This window comes from Schistosoma haematobium, chromosome 7 (assembly GCF_000699445.3).
Source record: "Schistosoma haematobium chromosome 7, whole genome shotgun sequence".
NCBI lineage: Eukaryota > Metazoa > Platyhelminthes > Trematoda > Strigeidida > Schistosomatidae > Schistosoma > Schistosoma haematobium.
This window is the reverse complement of record NC_067202.1, coordinates 17,071,503-17,098,655: the sequence shown is the minus strand read 5'-3', so window position 1 is coordinate 17,098,655 and position 27,153 is coordinate 17,071,503. Positions and strand designations below refer to the sequence as shown.

Genomic DNA, 27,153 nt, shown 5'->3' with positions numbered 1-27,153 from the left:
GGACTCATTATATTAGTCTAAAATCGATTAACGTTTAAACTATTAAGTTTCTAGGTGAATATTAATAGCATGACGTAGGTATATTTAGTTGATAAGTGCTAGGTGAATCAAAACTCGTATTCTTATTTCTATTACTACCATAGAGACTAACTCATAATAATTATAGTTTTAAACATGGATAACTACCGTCAACAGAGTAATCACTGGAGAGTTGTTTCATCCTAATAAGAGACAACATATTTAGTGCATAACCACGAACCTGTGAAAAAATTAATTCCAAGAACTTTGAGTCCGTCAATAAGAGCATATGTGATCACTATTGATAAGTTTCTCACTAGGAAAAAATGCCTAACTGATGTCAGTCTATAAAGAAAATCATATTTGACGGAACAATGATCCGTTTATCATTATAATGATAATACATTTGTATTAGAAGGGGTTTTGTGACGATTGTAGTAATTTCAACAGTTGAGATCATGAGTCAATTGAAGCTAGACCACCATGGAAAACCTGGAAACACTGGACGGCCGTTTCGTCCTATTGTGGGACTCCTTAGCGGTGCACATTCACGACCCCGCCTCGTGGGATTCGAACCCAGGACCTATCAGTCTCGTGCCAGGCGCTTAGCCAAGTAGATAATACATTTAATAACAATATACTACTTAATTACTTCTGTAATTAGTAATATATATAACTCAGTATAAACAGTAATTTCTCATGTAATCTATTCATACTCTACTATTTGTGATCACATTATAACTGTTTACTTATAATAAGAATATCAAGAAAGGGGTTATTCAGGAATTGACCAATCAGATTGCTATGCGTAAATTCCTGTTTTTTGATTGGTCCAATTGATTGATAATGATGGTAATAATAATTCAATCATAGAACTATTTAATCATAACTAATTACTAATCTTCATAAGCATAGAATGGAATTTAAATCTCCTATGAATATGCAAAAAAAACATTATCATAATGAAAATTCATTAACAAATCCATATTATAAAGAGATATTTCATTCAAGAGAATGTATTCCAACGAATTTACCATTATTACATAATAATAATAATAATGATAATAACTTTACTTATCTAATGACAATGAGTGATAATACTAATTCTAATCAACATTTTAAATGTGAACCATCAATGATTCAATCTGTATACCCTTCCATAGAAAATCAATTCATACCATCGTCATTATCATCATCATCATCATTATCATCATTTACATTGGCAACATCGTTAGCATCGTTAGCGACGACAGCGTCATCACCATCAATACAGACACCAATTGTAAATGAAGTGAAATATTCCAATCATTTGAATTATATACAACATTTTAATTCACAAATGAAATCCCCAATGTATGATTTAAAGCCTACATCAATGTATCATCATCGTAACAATACTTGTGTTAATAATAATAATGATAATAAATTTTCGAAACACACTGATGGATCAAGTTCAATAACCTATGGATTAATAGAAACGGTAAATTCTAAGAATCCAGCTTTATTAATTCATAATAAACAAACTTTAATGAAACGTAATAAAATTTATAAAAATACTGAATTGAATGATACTATTAATTGTAATTCTAGTGTTGAAGAAGGAGATGATGATGATGTTGACGGCAATGAGAATAATGATGATGATGAGGAGGAGGAGGAGGAAGAGGATGATATCAATGATACAGTTGAAGAGAGTGAAGATGTCTCCTCCAGCAATTGTACTGATGATATTCAGCATTTATGTCAAGTAAGTTAATGTTATTTCTAGCCTTGATTTATGATATAATCTAAGATAATGAAAAAATTTCTCGTTTCAAGTTGAAAATTTGTTTCATTACACAACAATAGTTGAAATTTCTAAAAATCTCCACAAAATCCCTTCTGATAATAATCATCTGCTCATTAGTGACTGACTTCAAGAGGCATTTCCCTGGAGTTCTAGTGAGGAGCTGTTACCAGTTAAGTTCAACCAGGTCTGTTGTGAGATATCAACTCACTGAACACAATGGTGTGCGGTGGCACAATTTCGTGGATTGCTTGAAGTTAGACATAAACACTGTTGGATGCTGGCTCAGTGGTCTAGTGGTTAAGTACTCGCGCGTGAGACTGATAGGTCATAGGTTCAAATCTCTTGGGGTGGGATCTTGGATGCTCAGTTCTGAGGAGCCCCATACTAGGACGAAACGTCCGCCCGGTGCTTCCATGTTTTCCATGGTGGTCTAGCTTCAATTGACTAATGATTTCAACTATTGAAAGGTATTAAATGTTCGTATCAAATATATTACTACTACTACTACTACTACTACTACTACCACTACTACTGTGGTATATATGTTACTTATACAGACAGATATAAGTATTATGTACCAAAAATCGAGAGTAGGATTCTTACTGACAGAAGAGAAGGTTCGAAGAAGAGAAGGGGAAACAAAGAAGTTCGTATAGCAACAAGAAGGTACGAACAAGGAAGTTTGTGAAAGAAAACTGAGTGATGAGAAGTAGAAGTTACCAATGTGTAATGAATGAATTCTAATTTTATCTTTTTGAATACAAAAGTTTCGGTGTAACTATTACCAATCGTACCACTACTATGCAGGCAGGGACAACCAAATACATTTCAACACAAAATTACAAAATCTCTTTATAAAATCTGAAAACTATACAGGAAATACTTCATTTGCAAAATGTTCATCATTTGTTTCAGATTTTATTGTCCCCTCATTTTCATACTAATCACTCTCTGTTCTCATTCTCTTCTATTCGATTTACTCAACCTTCTGTCGACAGGCATTCCATCACAAGTGATTGATCACTGGGTGGTGATCAATGTCATGCTTGTCTAGTCCTTATTAGTGCAGATCGAATGCTATATACTACTTATATCTGTCGACATCAGTAACACATACCATACTACAACAACTACTAGTAATACTATAATTTTTCTCACTGATAAATTTTATGAAAGTAAAAATAGAGATTAGCAGAATGAGATGAATTAATTTCAGTGTTATGGATCCTCATCAGCTGTTACTTACAACCTAGAAACAATAATACGAGGTATTTACAACTAATGTACATACTTTACATCAGATTCAAATGAAGAACAATCAAATAATGCCAACAGCATTGTGCGTACGAGACAGAAGATTCTAGGTTCGAACGCCAAGTGCAGAATCGTAGATGTGTACTGCTGAGGAGTCCCACATTGGGACGGAATGGCCGTCCGGTGCTTCCAGGTTCTCATGGTGGTCTAAGATTAATTAACTCCTGAATTCAACCATTAACTTACTAAAATCTTTACAAAACTTCCTTCTGATAATATATACACAGCCAGAGCTTGTGTGCCGCCACTGAGATGGCATCCGATGAATTATTTATCCAACGTTAATCAATTCACAGTACTGCGAAACTATCTGTACCTTTCAGTAAAAATTATTATTCTACTGTTGTCTATAATAAATTTGATCAACGAATGTTTTATTGATTTTCAAGGTATGCGGTGATCGAAGCAGCGGTAAACATTATGGTCAGTATACATGTGAAGGGTGTAAAAGCTTTTTTAAACGTTCTGTACGTAAATCAGCCAATTATGTATGTAGATCTGGTGGACAATGCCCAGTCGATGCACAAAGACGTAACCAATGTCAAGCATGTCGTTTATCACGTTGTTTATTAGCTGGTATGAAAAAATCTGGTAAGTTATTAATTTTAATGAATAGTTTACAATAATTTGAGAACAATATATACTACTGCTTATTTATTAGTTAGTAGTAACGTGTTTATTTATTTCATTTCATACTGTTAAATAGTACTAATTTGTTCACACACTGAATTCGGGAAATAACACTTTCGTGTGATTAACCTTCACTATGAGTCTCATGTTGATCTTCAGAATCCACTTCCCCATTAAAATATACCTCGATGTTGTAACTATCAGTATACAGGTTTGTGAACATTACGTAATTTTCATAGTTTTTAAATCGTCAACTGATCTTAGTAACGCAACCATCAGAAACTTGAAAGTACTGGTTTGCCGTTTCGTGCTAACATGGGAACCATTAATATTATAGGTCCCCAAATCCACCAGTCGCTCACACGAACACTTAACATCTAGACCACTGAACCGGGATCTAATGGTGTTAATGCTGAATTTCAGTCAATCCATGGCAGTGCGTGATCATTTTTGATTGTTTTCAGTGAGTACGTTCTCCACACCCCACATGGTGCTTGTAACTATTTCTCTTCCCTTTTGAGTTAGATGAATGTTTATATGTCACACATAAAATTACAATTGTAAAGCTTTTTCTGAAAATTTATTTGTACAAGCACACAAAACGAAATAAAGTGACATTTCACCAGTCACAGCTTCTTATCAGAATTCCAGGAATCACTTTTGAAAGTTAGTCACTAGAGAAAAAAAAAGGAATATTCGAAGCATTGGACGGCCGTTTCGTCCTATTGTGGGACTTCTCAGTAGTAAAGTACAATTTCATGATACATAATTGTTCAAAATTCTAAAATTCCAATCTATGAATATTCATATCTTACATAGAGACAAGTTTCTTATTAACGTTATGAGTTCGAGTTCAACAGTTTACGTTTGTAATTTTGATCATTAAATTCTATTAATCGGTTGATAGGTAGGTAGGAACTATTTGAGTCATTCAGTCTCTGTTATGTTTATTCAATACACAATTAACTTGTGTATAATAGGTGAAAACGTTGTATCTGACGACATGTATTAAAAACATAAATACTGTTGATATGTACTTATTCAACTTCGGCAATAAATCAAAATGATCTATGGATACATCACTTTTTTATACGATTAATGTAGCTTTACGTAATCAATAACTTATGTAGTGAACAAGAACACAAGCGGGGACAAGTAAATGTATTTGAACACTCAAATTACGGTATCATCTAAGAACCATACAGTAAATATTTCATTTGTAAAATGTCAATCAATCGTCACAGACTGCATCATTTTTTTTCGTTTCTACATCAATCATTCACTGTTCTCGGTCGTCTCTTTTCTTTGATCTTATTAACCTTCTGCTGTCAGGTATTTGACTTTTGGTGGATGTTACATACTAGTTATATCTGTCGACATCAGAAGCACACATCATACTTACTATGAAGACACATATTTGCAGTGTTATAAGAACCAATTTTTACAATGATTTAGTCTTATTGCGCTTTACATTCTGTCATGTCAATCTGAAAGGTTTAAGACTGGTAGTTATAACTTTTTAGTAGGAATTTAAAAATCTAAATTCATTTTTTATTGTTTGTTCGTATCTTCTCATTGATCTTTACGACTGGAATTGATCAGTCTCTTAATGGTATATGTACACCCTATGCTGATTGCCTCGATATTGCCTTAAGTCACAAATAGTATAAGCGGAGATGATGGTGGCTGGCAGTAGAATCCAGGACGTGTGTTTCATCTTATTCGGGACTAATTGACTAGATGCACCTGTGCATCCTAGATTTCACTACTAGCCACCATCTATCTTTGTTTATGATTTAGAAATCTGTCTAAAAATCTAATTGGTCACTGATGAGTAATTTGCAGAGGTTTATTCAATTTTTATACTGATTTTCTCAATGGAGAATTATTGAAAATTAATCATGACTATAATACTTAGTTTATACAGAATAAATGGAATCCAAGTGTGTGTATATATGTGTGTACGTGTTTCGTCCTACTTTGAACTCGTCAGTTGGATGTGTCTATATATCTCAGGCGATTTGATACTGACTTCGGGATTAAAACACAATAATTTTTGCTTCAGATACCTATGTATCGTTTATCTAGTTACCAAGTTCATATCTATCAAGATAATCTACATAGAATCCATATATGTCAATTAAGATTGATCAAAATTCAATCAACCTATCAGCAACACAATGATCCAAATCATTAAATGTTAAATGAATCCTCACTTTATTTTATGCCAAATATTTGATTATAGGAATGAATTATGAAATTATGAAACAATGATTAACTGACAATCATATTCATTTGTGATTATTTACAATCAGTCTTAACATACGATCACTTCTCTTAATTTCCAGTGAATAGGAAGAAAAGGAAATGTTGAAGCAATCAAAGATATGTACCACACTGAGAGTACTTCTACGAGGGTCATAGTAATTAGTTTATGGGATAGTTATATAAATACGCATGATTACATGTTGCTTTAACCACTATAATAAGTGAGAATTTATGTTAACCAATGTAAGTTTCAGAGTAACCCATCAATTAGATTAGTAATAACTATGTAGTCAATTCATTGTAGTTTCAAATTTCTCAACAAATTACCTCATTAAAATAACATAAATATACAAATGAGAGTAGTTGATTCAGATGACGAGTCTCAAGAAGGACCAAAAACGTACATGTTAAGCTTCATGATTAGCCATTAGCCAACTTTTATTATACTCAATAAAACCAACAAACTGCTAGTAAAATGAATGTAATTACATTAATTATAACTTGAAAAGTTGAAAACTGTTGCTACGTGCAATTGAAGTTGAAACTATGAACGACTGAATTTCAATCCAATGATCTGAAGGGAACATTTTCACAATAAGATTTAAAAGTGTTATTACTTTATTCCTAGTCATTACGACAATGTACACTATTGAAAATATACTTGAAATGTAATTACTCTTTCACAGTGTACATAAAAAATTTGGTCTTAGAAAAAATAGCTAATTGAATTCCAAGAATCATTGAATAGATGTTTCGTCCTAATATGGTGTTCTTCAGCATTGGAGATCCACAACTCAAACATGACTTCAATTCACTACCTATTCACAATTAGAGATAAAGAAGATTTTACTGCTGTTTATTTTAATCAAAATTGGCTAAAATAGTTGTTTGACTAATATCATTGAAAAGATCGAAATCATCTGTTCTTTTTTTGTCATAAATTACTTGAATCTAAACAGATATTTATTTCAATAGTTGAAATCATGAGTCAAATTGAAGCTAAACAACCATCAAAAACCCTGGAAGCACTGGACAATCTTTTCGTCCTGTTGTGGGAATCCTCAGCAGTACGCATTCATATTAACTTACTATAATATCTACGAAAACTTCTTCTGATTGAATTTAAGAAGTGTTCTAGTGAGAAGTAGTGACTAGTGAAGTTCGACCGGTTTGTTCTGTGAGATAGTAACTGACTGAAGACAATGGTGGATGTGTCGCCCAATTTCGTGGATTAGTTAAAGTTAGACATTAACACCGTCGGATGAGTGCTCCCTGGTCTAAAAATTATGTGTTCGCGCGTGAGACCAAAGACCCTAGGTTCAAATCTCTCGAGTTGGGATCGTGGATGCGCACTACTAAGGAGTCCTACAATACAACGTAACGATCGTCCATTGCTTCTAGGGTTTTCATAGTAGTCTAGCTTCAATTGATTCATGATCTTAACGAATGAAATTACTATAATATCCACAAACACCCCTTCAGATATTGAAACTGATTATATCATCTAGTTGTTTATCTATTTATCAATCTTTATATCTTTCTCCCGGTATTATACATACTCCCTATCACTTTTTTCTAACTCTCATGCATTCAGATACATAATGATAAGTAAAATAATCTATCAACAGTTGTTTTTTCCATGTTGCTACCTCACTACTACTACTAATACTACTATTATTATTATTACTAGTAGTATTATTAATGTGACAAGTTAATTATACTCTACATGGATGATAGAGAGAAAAAAATATGAAATGAATTTCCCATTTTATGTTTTATTATATCATTATTACATAGTCAATTTATCATTTAAACAAAATGGTTGTTAACTAAACGCTAATTTAAAACAAAAAAAAATTTTCACACGCGAATAGAATCCCATTTGTTTGTTCTGGGGTGAAAAAGAGAAACCGCTCTTCACACACCCCTCCCCTTATCCAACGAAATTCGAATAATGTACAGATCATAATGAGGAAGGCAAAAACAATGAATCAAGCCAATATGAACATGGTGATATAACTCAAAGTATTCTTAGTACAATAGTGTAGTTAGTATAGTTTTAACTAATAAAATAGAAGCAACCACTTGATAGATAGACAAATAGATAAATAATGGGTCTTTCAGTTGAGTTCAAAGAGGTTGGTGGCGTTAAATAATAAAAAAAAGAGAACTATACCGATGAAGAAAAAGCATGAAACGTAATGCGGGTGTAAAAAGAAGTCAACAAGACTTCATTCATTCATTCATTCATTCATTCATTGAAACAAATAATGGTACTTAGGGATTAGAGGACGATTGAATGAAATGACACATAAAAAAAACAGTGAAAGAAAGAGAATGTTTTTTAAGAGAAAAAATGTTTAAAAGAAAAGCAAATAAACTATGAAAAGAGAAAAGAAAGTAGCCATCTAGGAGGGGGGGAGAGGGAGGGATACAATCACACTGAAGATTAGGAAAAGTGATCTACTTGAATAGAAGTGGTAAACGATTATTTATTATAAAGAGTAAAATAAATGATCGAATATACTTAATCATATTTAGTAATCTATGCAATAAGGCAAAACAAAACCATTTTTAAGTTAATGTATATGACCTGAGGCATAGTGAATCGGATAATGAATCCATATTTAAAGGGATTTTGTAGATAGTATAGTAATGTTTTAATAGGTGAACTCATGAGTCAACTAAAGCTAGATCACTATGGACAATGTGGAAGCACTAGGCGGCCGTTTCGTCCCATTACGGGACCCCTCAGCAGTGAGCAGCCACGAACCCGCGTCGCAAGATTTGAACCCATGACCTATCAGTCTCGCGAGCGAACGCTTAACTTCTAGACCACTAAGCCGGTCGGCATCTAGTTGTGTTAATGTCTAACTTCAACTAATCCATGAGCGACACATTCACCATTGTCTTCAGTGAGTTTCTGTCTCAGTAAAGACCCAGTTGAACTCCACTGGTCACTACTTTTCACCAGAATTCCAGGAAATACCTCTTGGAGACCGTCATTAGTGAGCATATGTTGATGAATATAATCGTGATCTAGCTTCAATTGACTCATGATCTCAACTATTAAAAAAGGATCGATATTTGTACATAAGAATATGAAGTTAGTTTAATCATGAAATTATATTTTACATCACTAATTGACTTTAGTTAGACGACGTTGAATAGTTTTTGTTTCATTCTACTGGTGAAACTCCTTGTTGGTGTATATACACTACTTCTCAATAAACTGAATTAGCAATATTCAAGTCTCATGACAATAGTGTTTAGCCTACAGACCACTGAGTTGATATCTAGTTGTTCACATGTTTAAATCAATCACTTCAAGGTATTATGCGATCATTATTTAATAAGAATGATGATAATTGTCTCATCTTTGACGTAGTTGAACTTCTCTAATCAGAACTACATAATTGAATTACAGGGGATTCACTTTCAAAGTTAGTCACTAATAAACATATAATGAATGTTTAGTATATTGGTTTGACCTGGTTACTAAATTCATGAATAGTTTATACATGGGAATGTGAATTTAGAATTTAGTGAACATTGACAGGATACAACTAGTTTAGTGTCCGACTGTAAATTCAGGTTAGATATCTTATATTCTTTTTGTAAACTATAGTCTCCCATTAACAAACATAGAGTATGACGTGCTTTTTTAACATAGGAACAAGCGTTGAAGTAAGGGGAGTGTAATGAGTAGAAGTTTCACAGATTATGTCACTAGTTGATCTTATTTAGAACACCATAGAAACGCAAAGTGCACTGAATAGCTATTTCATTTTAGTTTGCGATTTCTCAGAGACACTGCCCGCCCACTACACCACCACAAGGATAGTCAAACAGTTATCAAACGGCAGCCAATGGGAGGTAGTCCCACAAAATCATGAATTGATTGAAGTTAGATATTAACACCATTGGAGGTTGGCTTAGTGGTCTACAGATCAAGTGTTCCTGTTCATAACTGAATATTTTTGGTTTAAATCTATGTGGTGGTGTTGTGTTGAGAAATCCCATGTAAGGACGAAATAGTCTTCTAGTGTTTCCGGGTTTTCAATGGTAATCTTACTAAAATTACTTCGTGATTTGACTTGTTAAAAGTTCTACAATTTCCATAAATCCCTCAATATTATGTAATTACCAGCAGATGTCATTTGTTATAGTCAGGATATAACCATAATTTAATAGATACCTTGATATATTGTGATACATAAGACAAGATTGAAGAAATGGTAACTCTTTGAACCAATTTACGGATTATTGGTTTATATATTCTCAACATATAACTACTAAGTAACAAGATATTGACACCAAGAGTTCAACCTGATGGTTATCTGAGTGGATAACCAGTTGGATGTTCCAAAGTCAAAGTGTTGGGGTCGAGTTCCTGTGTAATCGTCCGGTACATCCATATGACGAGTCTCAGATACGATGAAACGCAAGTCGTATATTTGACTACTAATCACTATCAAACTTCAATTCATTTTTATATCGTTTATTTGAATCTTCCCATTGATGTTTAAAACTACAATTGATCAGTCTCTTTTGATATATATATACATCCTGTGCGGACTATTTCAATATTACTTGAAGTCACTAGCATTATAAGCGTTTGAAGCCAATAGTACTAGGTTCGAGTCCCGGAGTGAACATCAACAATTTTAGGATACAAGTTCCAAATAAGAACAAAACACGTGTCCTGGATTCCACTACTAGCCAACATCCATCTCTGCTTATAACTCGGGTCCAGGGTTTCCTGTCGACTACCTCCAACCACCATCTAATCTCAATATGTAGTGCACGCAGTGTCGAGTCATCTAGACTGGTGGCCACATTGCAACATGGTCGATAGCATTCGATCTGCACTAATAAGGACTAGACACGCATGACATTGATCGCCACTCGGTGATCAATCAATTGTGATTACATCTCAGTCCTACAGTAGGTCGGTTGCGGTTCGGATAGCTCAGTGGTACCGTCTCTGTCTGTAGAGCTGGGTGACACGAGATCAAATCCGCCAGGGAGCACCAGTTCCCTCAAGATTACAGGCACACCTTGCTGACGAGTGCCAAGTAGCACGAAACCCGGATCCAGGGTTTTCTGTCGACTACCTCCAACCACCATCTACTATCAAAGTTTACTTAGAAAAGTAGGACTTTTCATGGACAAAAAAATTTTTTTTAAATATACTCCACATGTGTATGAGTAAATAGACAGAGAGATAGTTACCTAACTGTTTTAAGCGGTGTGAATTAAGCCCTGATCACTAAAAAAACAAAACAGAAAAAAATTATTACTATTCGTGTGGCATATTTTTTCTCATCCATCCAATTGTCATAGTAACCAATCTAGAATGAGAATGAGCATGTAAATAAAATGTGTGTTTTCAGCGGGGGGGGGTAGGTGGATAAGTGATATGAAGGGAAGTAGATATTTCCTTTCGGCTTCTTGCTAACATGAGTTTATGTCACTTTTGTTAGATTACGTGGTGTGTGTGTATGTGTATGTATGTGTATGTGTATAAACATTTGTATGTGCATAAATGCATATGGTTATGTGTACATATGTAATATTTGTTGTTTGTTTGCATAGGGTAAGTAAACTATTGATTATTTATGTATATCTAGAGATTATTTAATCGAATAATCTTACTCTCCATTTAATGTAGAGTTTAATTGAGAAGATTTATGAAACCGTTATGATAATAAATTCATGATTATTATTATTATCTTTATTGATTAACAGTTGATTTATAATCTTCATTTAATGAGCAGTAACCTTAAAATGGATTTAATTCCTGGTTGAAAATTAGTGAATGGGACTCAGTCAGTCAGTCAGTCAGATACAACGTAGGACCACGCACATATATCGGTCCAAGTTGCCATACCGCATTAACACAGCAAGATGATCACCAAATTCATAGAAGTAGTCACTTCAATGGTGGTAATATATAAAAGAAAGATTGTGTATGAGAACATAGTACAGGAAGAAAGATTTAGTTCACAGAAAGAAAGATATAAAGCGATTTTAATCTCATAGTTTAAGGGAAGACAGAGTGTATACACCAACGTCACTGTGATCGATTCCGAGTCATGTCACCAAGAGTCTCCAACCAACGGTTACGATAGTCACGCGGACCACAACCAAGTAGTCTGCATCTTCCAACATGGCTCAGACTAGAAGTTAGTGACTTCAAGCACTGATGCCACGTTTTGGTTTGGCTGCCCCTAACTTTCTTCCAACCATTCCCAACACTAGTGAGTATTGCGCGTTGTGGTAATCGGTGTTCAGGCATACGCAACACGTGACCCAACCATCTCAGTCCTGTATTAAGACAAAACGGTTATCTAATGCTTCGAGGTTTTCAACGATTGTCGAATTTAAATTGGTTAGTGATCTGAGGTAGTCAATAGGAAAGTTTATGGATAATTTTAAAGAAATCGATGATGGTTGTATAGTTCAAATTTGTGTCATCCAACTTCACAATCTGAGACGTTATCATTGAGTTACATTACTTAATCGATAGAATTCGATCAGTTATGAAGACTTAGACAAACATGATCTTTTTTGTATAGTACCCTCTTTAAACTGCAGAATTTTCCTTCTGGGTAACATCATAAGTGCTTAATTCCAGTAGAAATATTTGGTAATTGTCGAATTCAGATTCAGTAGTGAAATGACTAAGTTATATCTAAAATGCGAGAGATCTATCGGTCCAAGTTGTCATACTTCATTAGCACAATAAGATGAATACCAAATTCAAACAAACAGTTACTTCTAGTGCTTCCAGGATGTTTAATGATGCTCTAGATTAAATTGACTCATGAATTTAACTATGAAAAGGATACAATCTTCATAAATCCCTAAAACTGATAACCATTAATGATTACAAAATCTGGTTTCCTATTGATTATTATTACTGAAGATGATGGTGGATGTGTCGCTCAATTTCGTGGATTAGTTGAAGGTAGACATTAACACAACTGGATGCCGACCGGCTCAGTGGTATAGACTTTAAGCGTTCGCGCGTGAGATCGATAGGTCCTGGGTTCGAATCTCGCAGGGGTCGAGGTCGTGGACGCGCACTGCTCAGGAGTCCCACACTAGAACGAAACGACCGTCCAGTGTTTCCAGGTTTTCCATGTTGGTTTAGCTTCAATTGACTTATGATCTCAACTACTGAAATAACCGTAATATCCACAAAACCCTTCTGATATTAATCAACATATGCTTACTAGTGACTGGCTTCAAGAGGTATTTCCAGGAGTTCTAGTGAAAAGCCGTGATTAGTGGAGTTCATCCGGGTCAGTTGTGAGGTAGTAACTCACTGAAGAAAATGGTGGATGTGTCGCTCAATTTCGTGGGTAAATCATTCAATTTATGTGAGGGCTGAGATACTGCTCGGGTGTCCAAACCGAATCACGGGTCCACACCTGAAGCCTTTAACCTGAAGTTCTATTCTATAAGGTAGTGGAGGAACGTAAAGAGGTACAGTCCCATGGTAGCCGGTGACCATAATTGGTTCATACTCCGTTTGTTCCTTCAGGATCCTGTAGCCCAGGTGCAATATTGGTTTGGAATCGGGGTTTCCCAACTCCCCTATGTGGATCCTCCATATCTACTAGCCCGATTAATGTGTCGAACATTTGCTTCTCGTTCTCTCCATTTCGTAGACAATACCCCCACCACGAGAGTGCAGTGAGTAGGACTTCCCTAGCAGTGGTTATATGCGCGTGGCCATGTGAGAGCATTTCGACTAGGGCATTTGGGGGCAAAGCGGTAACCATTAATGATTATCAAATCTGGTTTCCTGTTGATTATTATTAGTTTAGAAAACGTATCTATAGTACAATATTGAAAATTTTATTTATTAACCGTATTGTTTTCAATTTATTTATTATTTAGCTGTTCAACGTGCACGAGCTAATACACAAACTTATTTATGTTCAACAACACCATATTCATCTTATCCAGTTATTGCAGCTGCAGCAGTTGCTGCCGCTGCTACCGCTTATCTTCATGGAACAGTAACTAATCATACTCCTCCTACCCTTACTCCTACTACTCCTATTAATAATACTACTAATGATACTACTAATAATTTTATATTAAATTCTACATTCACTGATCATTACAATAGATCAGATCCAATCAAATTATCAAATGTATATATCCCAACAACTAGTCAATATATGACCACTTTAAATGATAATATGAATCCTTTACCTCAACCATATTATGAACCATACGAGAATACATTGAATACATCGAGTATACACTATTCAAAACTATATAATCAGCCTATTTATACAAGAAGATCTATATCAACTCATTCAATGAATAAACCAATAGAGAATATCGTTACATCTTATTTACCATTTCATAGTAATACGAGTAGTAATAATACGTCATCCATGTTAACCTACGATGACCAATCATCCATATTACATCATCATCATGATCATTATGCAACACGTTTAAATCTACCACAAAAATCATCGTATGGTTATTATCATCATGATCATGATCATGATCATCATTCAATATCATCATGTTCAACTTCAATTACAATGACTACACCAATTATGACAAATTTTAATCATATAAATATGAATTGTATTCATCAATATCATACTACTAACAATACTACTAATAGTACCACTACTACTACTACTACCACTACTATTACTATGACTACTACTACTACTACTACTACCAGTACTAATACTACTACTAATAATAATAATAGTAATCGTATAAGATGTGATTTAAATCAAGAATCCAATTCATTTAGACAACCAGATTCATCATCATCATCAACAAGATTAGCATCATTCACATCAACTATACATCGTCAAACTATTCATTCATTTATCATAGATATAAAAAAAACATTAGAAGAATGGATACTTATAAAAGATATAACCTATCCAATAGATACTACTACTAATACTACTAATACTACTACTACTTATTCAAATTATAATTATCATATAGAATTAATGAGATTATGGTCAAATAAATTATTAAAACAAATCTCAATCATTTTAAATAAATTACATTCATTTAAACAAGTATGGATTCAATGTTTCAAGAATATGGCGGGAAATTCCAATCCATTTCATAATGAACATGAAGAAGAAGACGACGATGATGACAGCGTCGACGACGACGACGAAGACTATTTATGGATAAATGAATTAATTTCACAAATAGAATTCTATGAATTACAAGAATATGAAGTGAAAACATCAATTCAATTAAAAAGTATTACACCAATACCTGATACAACTCAAATTATTATATGTGAATTAATAGATAAAGAATGTGAATTATTATTGAATCAATCATTGGCAACACTTAGTTTAATGCATATTTGTCAAGTAAGTAAAGTGTAAATGAGCTTAGATATTAACATCATTGAATGATAATTAGGTGGTTGTCTATGGGTTAAGCGTTTAAATGCGAGAACGAAGGTTCTGGGTTCGAACCCCCCTATGGGGGATTATGGATAGGTGCCACTGAAGAGCCCCATGCCGAGATGAAAAGACAACTCGGGTTTTTAATGGTGATCTAGTTAAGTAGTCTATAGGTTAAGCGCTTACATTTGACGCCGGAGGTTCTGGGTTCGAGTCTTGTACGGGACTGAGGAGTCGCGTTTAGTTCTTTCAGGTTTTCAGTGATGATCTAGCTTAGATCGACTCGTTATTTTACCTGTGAAAAAAACACTTATAATGAATTATTATTATTAACTGGAAGACTGTTCTAAGTCAGAAATCATTACTTTGTCTTAGACTGAGACTCCTAAGTAGTGAGCTAACAATACTTAATCTGGTCTTCAATGTAGAACATTAAGATCCCACCGTAAAAGCTTGACCTATAGATTGCTAACTAGTTCATTCAATGGTTAACATTTCTAATTTCATATTATTGAACAACCATCATTTATGAACACATAATATTGATCGCACATCCTAGATGGTAGAACTTCATCATTCATTGGGCTTTTCACTAGGAGCAGTTAGTTACTGCCAGGCAATAAATGAGTTCTCTTTTTGGTATGTAGTAAACGAGGTGTTAAAAATTAGGAGATTTTGTAGTTTTCAAATCATAAAAAATGTAGAAAAATGAACCGTTTTTTTAAGGATAAAAAACATTAGACCATTCACAGGGGAGGAAAACGACTGAACAGTTAAGTAACCTGAAATATATACCATACTTATCATGATATACATATACCATCTAAGGTTGTAAGCGGTCATTACTAAGGGAATCTCGAATAAAATATAAGTTGGTTACTAGATATTCTCTAGTTATCAAGAGGTTTTACAATTATTAATGGCGAGAATCATTTCTATGTTTTTCTTCTCTTATTCAGTACTTAATATGAAGATGTATTTAGTATAAGGTATGTTCATAAATTAGTTGAGTACTATGTGAAAACCGTAGAGTTTAAATCAATCTATGAGGCTAATAGTGTAGTGGACGTCAACACACGAGTGGGGACAATCGAATATATTTGAATGCAAAATTACAGAACACCTTAGTAAAATCTGAGAACCATATAGTAAATACTTCATTTGCACTATGTCAATCAATCGCCTTAGACTTCATTGTTCTTTTGTTTCTGAACCAATCATTCTCTGTTTTCATCCTCTTTCCTTCGATCGTTTTAACCTTCACACGTTTCATCCTATTTAAAACCCATCAGCTGGATGTACCTGAATCCCAGTGCTAATATTTACACACTGAAATGAAAGGCAGTCCATCTAAAGAGTCCTATAATAGAATGAAACACTTGTCTTAGATTTCATTTCTTACCATTATCTAATTTTACTAAATATCAATTAAACTCAATTTTCTTTTATTAGTTACCTCCAATCATTTAAAGATTCATTACATACTTACTTACGCCTATCACTCCCAATGGAGAATAGGCTGCCGACCAGCATTTTACAAAACCCTTCTGTCATGGGCCTTCCTTTCTAGTTTTATCCAATTGTTGTTCATTCTTCTCATGTCTGTTTCCATTTCTCAGCGTAATGTATTCTTTGGACTTCTTCTTCTCCTTTGGCCTTGAGGATCCCGAGTGAGGGCTTGCTTTGTGATGCAGTTGGGTGCTTCCATCAATGTGTGACCTATCCGCTTTCAACACTTCTTCCTGATTTCTTCCTCCACTGGGATCTGGTTTGTTGTCTCCCATAGTAGGTTGTAGTTAATAGTGTCTGGTTAACGGATCCGAAGTATTTTACATAGACAGCTGTTAATAAACACTTGTATCTTCTGGATGATGGCTTTCGTAGTTCTCCAGGTTTCTGCCCCATACAGTAGAACTGTCTTGATATTTGTATTGAAAATTCTGACTTTAATGTTGGTTAACAGTTGCTTTGAGATCCAAACGTTCTTCAGTTTTATATGCTGCTTTTGCTTTGTCGATTCGCGCCTTCACATCTGCATCAGAGTCACCGTATTCATCAATGGTGCTGTCCAGATATGTAAAGGTTTTTACATCTTCTTCGTCAATTGTGACTGGATTGGTGCATGCTGTGTTGTATCGGAGAATGTTACTTTTCCCTTTGTGTATGTTGAGACCTACTGCTGCTGAGGCTGCTGCTTCACTGGTCGTCTGCTCCTGTATTTGTTGTTGCATGTGCGATAGAAAAGCCAGATCATCTGTGAAGTCTAGATCATCCAGCTGCAACTTAACTGTCCACTGCACCTCGTGCTCCCCCCAGATGTTGACGTCTTTACGATCCAGTCGATCACCAGGGGGAAGAGAAAGGGTGAGAGTAAGCAACATTGTGTTGTCTGTCAGCTGTCCTCCATGTACGATTTTGCAGTTTAATCTACCATACGAATTCTGTATGATATTGACTATCTTCTGAGGCACGCCGTGGTGTCGAAGAAGCCTCCATACTATTTTCCTATACACGTTATGAAATGCTTTCATAATGGTATGTACATCAAGGACACACTACTTAACCATTGAAATGGGGGTTTGTTGAGATTGTCGTAATTTTAATAATTGAATTCATGAATTGATCTAAACTAGACCACCATTAAAAACCTGGAAGTACTTGACGACCATTTCATCCTAATATGGAACACCTTAACATTGCGTATCCACGAACCCGCACACAGTACTCTAACTGAAGGTCCTGGATTCGAGTCTTATACTAGGACAAAGCAGTCATCCAGTGCTTCTAGGTTTTTAATGGTAACCTAACTTACATTAATTTATGAATTTGACTACTAAAATATTTCACTGATTGAAATCATGAGTCAATTGATGCTAGACCACCATTGAAAACCTGGAAGCACTGGACGACCGTTTCGTCCTATTGTGGGACTCCTCGGCAGTGCGAACTCACGATCCCACCCCCCGCGAGACTCGAACCCACGATCTAGCAGTCTAGCGCCAGGCGCTTAACCAACTAGACCACTGAGCCGGCAGCCAACGGTGTTAATGTCTAATTTCAACCAATCCACAAATTTGAGCCACCATACACTGCTGAGGAGTCCCATACTAGGACGAAACAGCCGTCCAGTTCTTCCAGGTTTTCCATAGTGGTCTAGCTTCAATTGATTCATGATTTCAATCAGTGAAATTTCTAAAAATCTCCACAAAACCCCTTCTGATATTAAAATCTTTATCAGTTCATCTTTATTATAATCATCATCATCATAAATCTGAAACACTATGACAGGATCAAGGATATTTAAAAGAAAATTTCAATTTAAAAGATTCAACAAAACATTTTACCTATCAACAAGGCTTAGCAACAAATCACTGTTTGTTGTTGTTGTTGTTAACAGTAAACATTTCCACAGATTTCGCATTTTTTTTAATGATAAAATTTTTTTTTGGTAGTAAAACAGAGAAGAAAAAATAAAGAATCATATCTACACATTGTAGTTATTAAGTGATAATGATTACAGGGGGTGGTGATGTAGGTGGTGGTGTTGGTGTTGGTGGTGGAAAGAAATATCTTAGGAAAACATCTTAGGAATTATAGTTTTGATTAGTAAACAAATTATGTGTCATACACGTGAATATTCAATATGTAAACATGTATGTATCTTTTAATGTATTTATCTCTGTCTTTCTATATATATGTGCGTGTATGTGTGTGGGGTGTGTAGGGGGTGAGTGTGTCAGTGTGTGGTTACCAATGTATATTCACTTCCATGACATCATTGGTTAATATATAAACCAAAAGGAACCATCTGGTATTAGATTCATTCATTGACTTTGAAATCATCTATTTACTATGGATGAATTTATTTTTATGATACACAAAAATGTGTTTCATTGTTTAATTAAATTAAATGAAGATTTATTTAATTGATTTTCAAGTATTGTTTATTTATGGTTCATTTTTTTTAGTAACTATGTATTCAATCGATTATTATTATTATGATTTGGGATATAAATCAATAAATTATCCATGAAACCGTTCTTTTTTTAAAAAAAAATTTATATATCTGGTTAGCGTTTTCTGATGGGTTAGTTTTCCACGGGATGGAGTCAATAATCCCATTTCCAACCCTCCTCCTTTATCCGAGGTTGAGACTGTCAGTAGCCTCAGAGGAGATCCAGGTGGAGTTTTATATATATATATATATATATATATATATATATGAGTAAGGTTATTAATCTTGCAGCTCAACACTTCTCTTTTATAAGGGTTTGAGGTTGATTATAGTTTTGTAGTGAATATGAATAGAAAAATTGTCTATCTCATTGAGTAATGAGATCAAAATGGTTGATACATTTCTTGTTTCAATCCTCCGCCCGAAATTTCCAGTGTACAAGATCTAGCCGAATACTTACTTACTTATTTACTTGAGCCTGTCACCTGCAATAGAGTATAGGCCACCGATCAGCATTCTCCAACCTATTCTGTCCTGAGCCTTCTTTTCTTGTTCTATCCAATTGTTGTTCATTCTTCTCATGTCTGTCTTCATTTCTCAGCGTAACGTATTCATTTGTCTTCCTCTTCACTTTTGGCCTTGAGGATTCCAAGTGAGGGATTGCCTTAAGTGCTTTCCTCAATGTGTGTCCTATCCACTTCCAGCGCTTCTTCCTGATTTCTTCCTCCTCTGAGATTGGGTTTGTTTTCTCAGCTATAATGCCAAAACTTTATTTATCTAAATGGATGAATGGATTTCGCGCCTTTTTATCTTATACCTGATCAGTTCATCCATAAATGATAGTCTCACCTCATTCGATTGTTATTAATTAACATTAGATTTTGAGTTTCAAAATTATCTCGTGCTATTCTACAAGTACCAATACCGCTGATACTGTTAGTACTTCCAGTAATACTATGATATATTGTCTTGATGATTTCGTAGTTTAATTTGTTGATGTGGTGTAGGTACTTGGACTAATGCACATACATTTTAAGTCCTTCATGTTATTTACAACTGAATATCAGATTCACCTATAAATACTTTGATAATTACTGCTTCATACAAATTAATCTGTAATTGTTTTGTTTTCCTAATTACTTCTATATTCTAGTCAATTCATAATTATCAAACTGAAGAGATTATAATTCAACAGATTAAATCTTTAATTTACTCCATTCATCGTCATCCTTCTCCTCCCTCTCATCATCATCACCATCATCCACCTCCTCCTCATCATCATCATCTTCAACAACAACAAGAACAACGGCAACGACGACAACAACAACATGATACTTCCAAATATTACAAACCATCACCTATCACATCAAGTCAGTTAAGTAGTAACCGATCCATTACAAATTTCGATATAAGCCAAGTTGGAACTGGTTTAGAACAGAAGTCAACTGAGACAAATGAATTATGGAGTAGTAGTAGTAGTATTAGTAATCATAGTGGTAGTTCAAACTGGAATAATAATAATTACATAATCCATAATAAAAATAATAATCATAGTAATTTGTTACTACTAATTAGTAGTATAAAAAGACATAATATCGATTCATTTGAATGGGGATGTATGCGATGTTTCATTCTGTTAAATTCAAGTAAGTTAACTATATAAGTGTTTGTTTATAATTTTGTTTTAATATTTTTGTGAATAAATCAATATTTAAAGATACTCATGACAACTATGAAACTGGAGATTGATTTCAAGAGGATAGGATGATGATAATTATGTAATCAATTATACATTGTGGATCAATAATCAGTTAGATGGTGGTTGGAGATAGTCAACAGGAAACCCTGAACCCGGGTTTCGTGCTGCTTGGCACTCGTCAGCAAAGTGTATCTGTAATCTTGAGGGAACTGGTGATCTCTGGCGGATTCGATCCCATGTCAACCATCTTCACAGTCAGAGACGTTACCACTGAGCTATCCAGGCCGCGACCAACCTACTGTAGGACTGAGATGGGTCCAGGGTTTCCTGTCGACTACCTCCGACCACCATCTAATCTCAATATGTAGTGCACGCAGTGTCGAGTCATCTAGACTGGTGGCCACATTGCAACATGGTCGATAGCAGTTTTGGTTTTTTTTATTTCTTTTTGTATTTGCTACTGCCTTTTTGTTCGTTGTTCAGTAAGTAACTTGTTGAAATACCCTGTGCTGAGAATTCTATATTGTACCAAAATATAATATTGAATAAAGCCATTAATAATAATAATAATAATAATCTGCACTAAATAAGGACTTGACACACATGACATTGATCACCACCCAGTGATCAATCAATTGTGATCAATAATCAGTGCTTGAAGCCATCAACTTTTATTCTTAGCTATGTGGTAGATATAGACTACTTGGTTGGGGTCCACGTTACTATCGTAACCAATGGTTGGGAACTTTGGATGACCTGGTTCAGAATCGATCATAATGGCATAGGTGTATATACTCTCTGTTTCCCCTTAAACTATGAGATTAAAACTGCTTTATATCTTTATTTCTATCAACTAATTCTTTCTTCCTGTATTATATCCTTATACACAACCCTTCTTTTATATATTACTACCATTAAAGTTACTACTTCTATGAATTCGTTGTTCATCTTGCTGTGTTAATGAGTTGTGACAACTTGAATCGATGCATATATGTGCCTGGTCCTACGTTATAGCTGACTGATTGACTGATTACGCCTGTTACCCCTCATGGAAAAGCATAGGCCACTTATAAGCATTCTAACTAATTATCACTGGTGAAAACAATCTAATATCAGATTTAGTTACCCTTTAATAATCCCACTTTCATCTTTTAAATTGAAGAATTCTTCTCTAACTAAAGTCATTTCATGAGATAAACACTAAGTAGACAATATAATTCAGAAACACTGAATAGAAGGTCTTAAGAATGAGAAAAGGGATGTTAAAGAAGCGAGTTGAAATAAGCTAACAAAATACTTTACTGGAATATCGTTGTTATGTCCTTAAAGCTTGAGAATATATCATGTAACTGAACCTCCAATTAGAACACCGACTTATTGACCAGGCCAATGATTCATAAACCAGTACGAACAGCCTAGAATCAACTTTGAGTTCTTATTGGTCCTCCGAGATAATAGCTCCCTGTCTAACCCAGCCAGTTTAGAGTAGAACACTAATATCAGCCTCCGCTTTAAGAATCACATATTTCATACATACTTGGTTTATATATAAACCAAATCAGACTGCATCATACCATAAAATAGGAAATAACAATTATACAAGATCAAGCAAAAAAGTGGCTGTGATTGTGAGACTTACTTACTCACTTACTGGCACCTGTTACACCCAATGGAGCATAGGCCGTCGATCAGCATTTTGAAAGACTATAACTAATAAATTGGGAATAACTCAAGAACAGTAAATCATAATGCAGTAGCTAATAGGTCAAACGGAAGTTTATAATAAAAGGAATATGAATATACAGAAAATCTAGTTACTTAAAAGTTAGCCAATAGAAATGTATGTAACAATAGTCCATAAATAGATCCTAACAGTTACCATTCAGTTTAGGGGTTGTGGAGATTGTTAAGTTTTTGATTGAGATCAGCAGTGCTGTGGAGTCCCACAATAGAACGAAACGGCTCTCCAGTGCTTCCAGGTTTTCAATGGTGGTCTAACATCAATCAGTTCGTGATCTCAATCACAAAGTTACCATTCACTTATTCTTCGTCTGGATATAGCAAATGTCCTTTCCAAATCAAATCTCATAGAAAACTACCAATTAATGTTGATTACATTCTTTCTGAGAACCTTCAAGTTTATTCACTTTTTCTATATATATGGATGCGCACTGCTGAAGAGCCTCATACTAGGACGAAACGGCTGTCCAATGTTTTCAGGTTTTCCATGGTGGTCTAACTTCGTTTGACTCATGAATCCAACTATATATATGGATCAAAGTTGAAAGTGAACATTGATCTTACTTGATCGAATACGACGACATATGCCTACAGATAACACTTGATAATACTATTAACTACACAAATTGTATACATAATTTAATGGGGATGTTATATTTGAAAAAAGTTTTGAAATATCTGGATACAGTAATCATTACCTTGAGATAGTGTATAATATTGATTAGTTACTAAACAAAATAGTGTATACATTTGGATAATTTTATTCCTCAATAAGCACGGTATCCATGAATGATTGCTAAACATGGAAATAATATATATCATAGCTAATTACAAGTTGATAAGACCATTTCATTTGATTGTTTGAATCAATATTACCATAAGTATCTTTTGAATTATGTTAGAACACATGTTTCATCACATCAAATCTTCGTCAGTCTGATCCACTCACATTGCATTCTGGTTCACGTTATAATCAGTATTTACAAACTAACATCATACATTCAATTGGTATTGTTTATTTCAACCTTCCCACTAATGTTTAGGACTACAATTGATCAGTCTCTTTACCAAGTGAATCTAAACTTCACTACATTACACAAGCAAGTGGCTATTAGGACTCAGTTGCTAAGTGGATAGTGCGATAGCGTTTGAAGCGAACGGTACTGAATTCTAGTCTCAGAGTGAACACAAATCCGAGATGTAGGTACATCCAGCTGACGAGTCCCAAATAGGACGAAACGCACGTCCTGGATTCCACTACTAGCCACTATCCATTTTTGCATATAATATCATAAATGTTACACAAATTATAATCTATAATAACTCAATGGTTTAGTGGATTCCATTTTGGAGTTTATAGAGCTGAACACTGGACTAGAATCTAAGTATGAACATCGAGATCAGGGGAGGGGGTATGTATATCCCAGTAAAGTTTCAACTCGGAAAACGTTCGTATCTTGAATTCTTTGGCTTGCCACGATGTAAAAATATCCGAAGACTTGTAATATTATATTTAATATTGAGGCATTCATCCAAGATATACTTTTAATAACAATAACTCATCAGAATTCAGAAAAATACAAATCCTGATTACACTATTATCGATTTTATGGTTTACATCACGAAACAATCTTAGAAGACGATTGAAAGACATAAATTACTATATAGCTATCTTATCCTACTTTGAGGTTATTCAGAAATGATCATTCACAAGCCCGCAAATAACCTTGTATGGCCGAGAGTGGGGAGAGTCCGCTCACCCTCTCGAAATACTCTCACATGACCACGCGTATGTAGCCTCTGCCAGGGAAGTCCTACTCACTGCCTTCTCGTGGCGGAGGTGTTTTTTACGAAATTGAGAGGACGAAAAGCGCATGTCCGGCGCTCTAACTGGGTTGGTGGATATAGAGAGTCCACCTAGAGGAGTTGAAAAACCCTCATTCCAAACAAATGGTGCACATGGACTCCAGTATCCTGAAGGAATAAATGGCGTAGGGATCAATCGTTGGTCACCGGCTACCATAGGACTGCATCTCCTTACGATGCTCCACTGCCTTGTGGATCAGACCTGTAGGTCGAAGGCTCGGCGTGTGGCCCCCTAAGAAAACCACCTGCTTCGGTTAGGGCAACCGGTCAGTATCACAACCCTCACACAAATCAAATGAGATCTGTGTGGCGCATATGTATTTGGTGCCCCTTTGTACCAATATTTGTGTTTAGATAAAATAAAAGCCTACAGGAATTCGAACCTAAGACCATTAGGTTCTACACCCAGTTATGATCATTAGAATTCAACAATATCAGATGTAAAGAAGTTGCCTATCAACAGTACTGAACGACAGCTTCACAATATTCATGAGTTGACTGAAACCAGAATTATCAAATATTAGATAACGATTAAATGATTTAAAGATCAGATACGTTTACTGTAAGATCCTAACACCATAGTTTCGATGCATTGTAGGATTGTGTTGGGGATAATAGATCCCCAAAACTCATATTTTGTAATTTTATCTTATCGATTAAATGTTTGAATATTTGAATGGCAGTCAACTGACGAACTTATCGATTAAATATTTGAATGACTGTCGATTGATCAACTTATTGAATAATGTTTAAAAACATTTTACCATGACAATATCGATTATAAATATTTGTATAAATACGCTTGACTTGTGTGCCTGACCTGGTATCTGCTGGTTGCCTGTAGAATACACTTCTACGTCTTATCAAGACTTCTTGATCGAGTTAGCTGAGTCGGGGACTACGGACCAGAGTAGCCTATCGAGTCTGTGAATCCTGATCCTTCGTTACGTTCCGAATAAGCCGAATCAGTAGTAGCATTCAAGCTTTAACAAACCTAACAGATTGTCGATGCAAAGTCTAATACTTAAACTAGTACTTCTTGTTTCATGTTGTATATATTACATAAATCATTCATCTCACTTTCTTTTCTCTCATAACTTTCAGGTCTCTTAAATGATTCTTATACTAAATCATTTGAATTATTAAAATATACAATACATATGATGTTAATCAAACATATAATTCATAAATTAAAACAACAATTACATCATAATAAACAAGTTACCATAGCAACAAACCATTGGATATTGACATATCGTTTAACTCAACGAATTTATAATCTTTTACAAATTTCTAATGAATTAATGAATATACAAATTTATTAAAATACTACTGATAAACATTTAAATTAGTAGTCAGTGAAATAAAGTTAAAAAAGCGGTTTTTTATTGTGTAACTTTTCTTCTCCTTTTATTTTCTTCTTTCTTTTCAAAATTGTTTACTATATTACTTATATACTGATAACTATATATCTATTTTTGTTAATAAATTACGTTTTGAGTAATGATTATCTTTGCTGTATAATGGTATTGTACAAGATGTATTTTATGTATAAGGACATTTTAATCATTTACTTACGCTTGTTACCCCCAATGGAGCATAGGCCGCCGATCAGCATTCTCCAACCTATTCTGTCCTAAGCCTTCCTTTCTAGTTCTATTTAATTGTTGTTCATTCTTTTCAGGTCTGTCACCGTTTCTCGGTGTAATATGTCCTTTGGTTTTCCTCTTCTCATTTGGCCTTGAGGGTTTCAAGTGAGGGGTTGTCTTGTGTGCTTTCCTCAATGTGTGTCCTATCCACTTCCAGCGCTTCTTCCTCCGCTAGAATCTGGTTTGTCCTCTCTCGCACAGTAAGTTATTATTGATAGTGTCTGGTCAACGGATCCGAAGTATATTGCGTAGGGAACTGTTACCTGGTCTTGGGACCACCAATAGTCTCAGAGGGGCTCCAGGCGGAGTTACATTTTAATCCCTACTCTTTAGTAATAATGATAACCGCATAATGAAAGAGGGGTTTCTGTGGATATTATAGTAATTTTTAATAGTTGAATTCATGATTCGATTGAAGTGATATTACCATGGATACTGTTTCGGTGATCTAAAGGTTAAGCGCTCACGCTTGAGACCGGTAGGTTCTGGGTTCGAATCTTATGAGACGGGATCGTCGATGCACATTGCTGAAGTCTCACACTAGGACGAAACGACCGTCCAGTGCTTTCAGGTTTTCAATGGTGGTTTAGCTTTGATTGACTCGTGAATTCAACTAATGAATAATCACACAATTAATAGGGAGAAATTTCCTGAGTTACGATTTCAGGAGTTATAGTAAGAAGTTATGACTAGTATAGTTTAATCATGTTGAATATGAGACAGTAATCCACAAATATCATTGAATGGTAATCGTGAAATATCCGAAAATTGACTGAAGTTAGAAATGTAGACCACTGAAC

At 34.7% G+C, this 27,153-nt stretch overlaps 1 protein-coding gene across 1 annotated transcript; it reads left to right on the top strand.

The window, feature by feature from the left end:
- Window positions 1-934: 934 nt before the first annotated feature.
- On the top strand, window positions 935-26,029 carry MS3_00011198 (uncharacterized protein; the record flags this gene model as incomplete). Its single annotated transcript, XM_012945270.2, has 5 exons — window positions 935-1,765; window positions 3,511-3,712; window positions 13,931-15,408; window positions 20,553-20,769; window positions 25,809-26,029. 5 exons carry the CDS (start codon window positions 935-937, stop codon window positions 26,027-26,029), a joined length of 2,949 nt encoding a protein of 982 aa, XP_012800724.2.
- Between the last annotated feature and the right edge of the window lie 1,124 nt (window positions 26,030-27,153).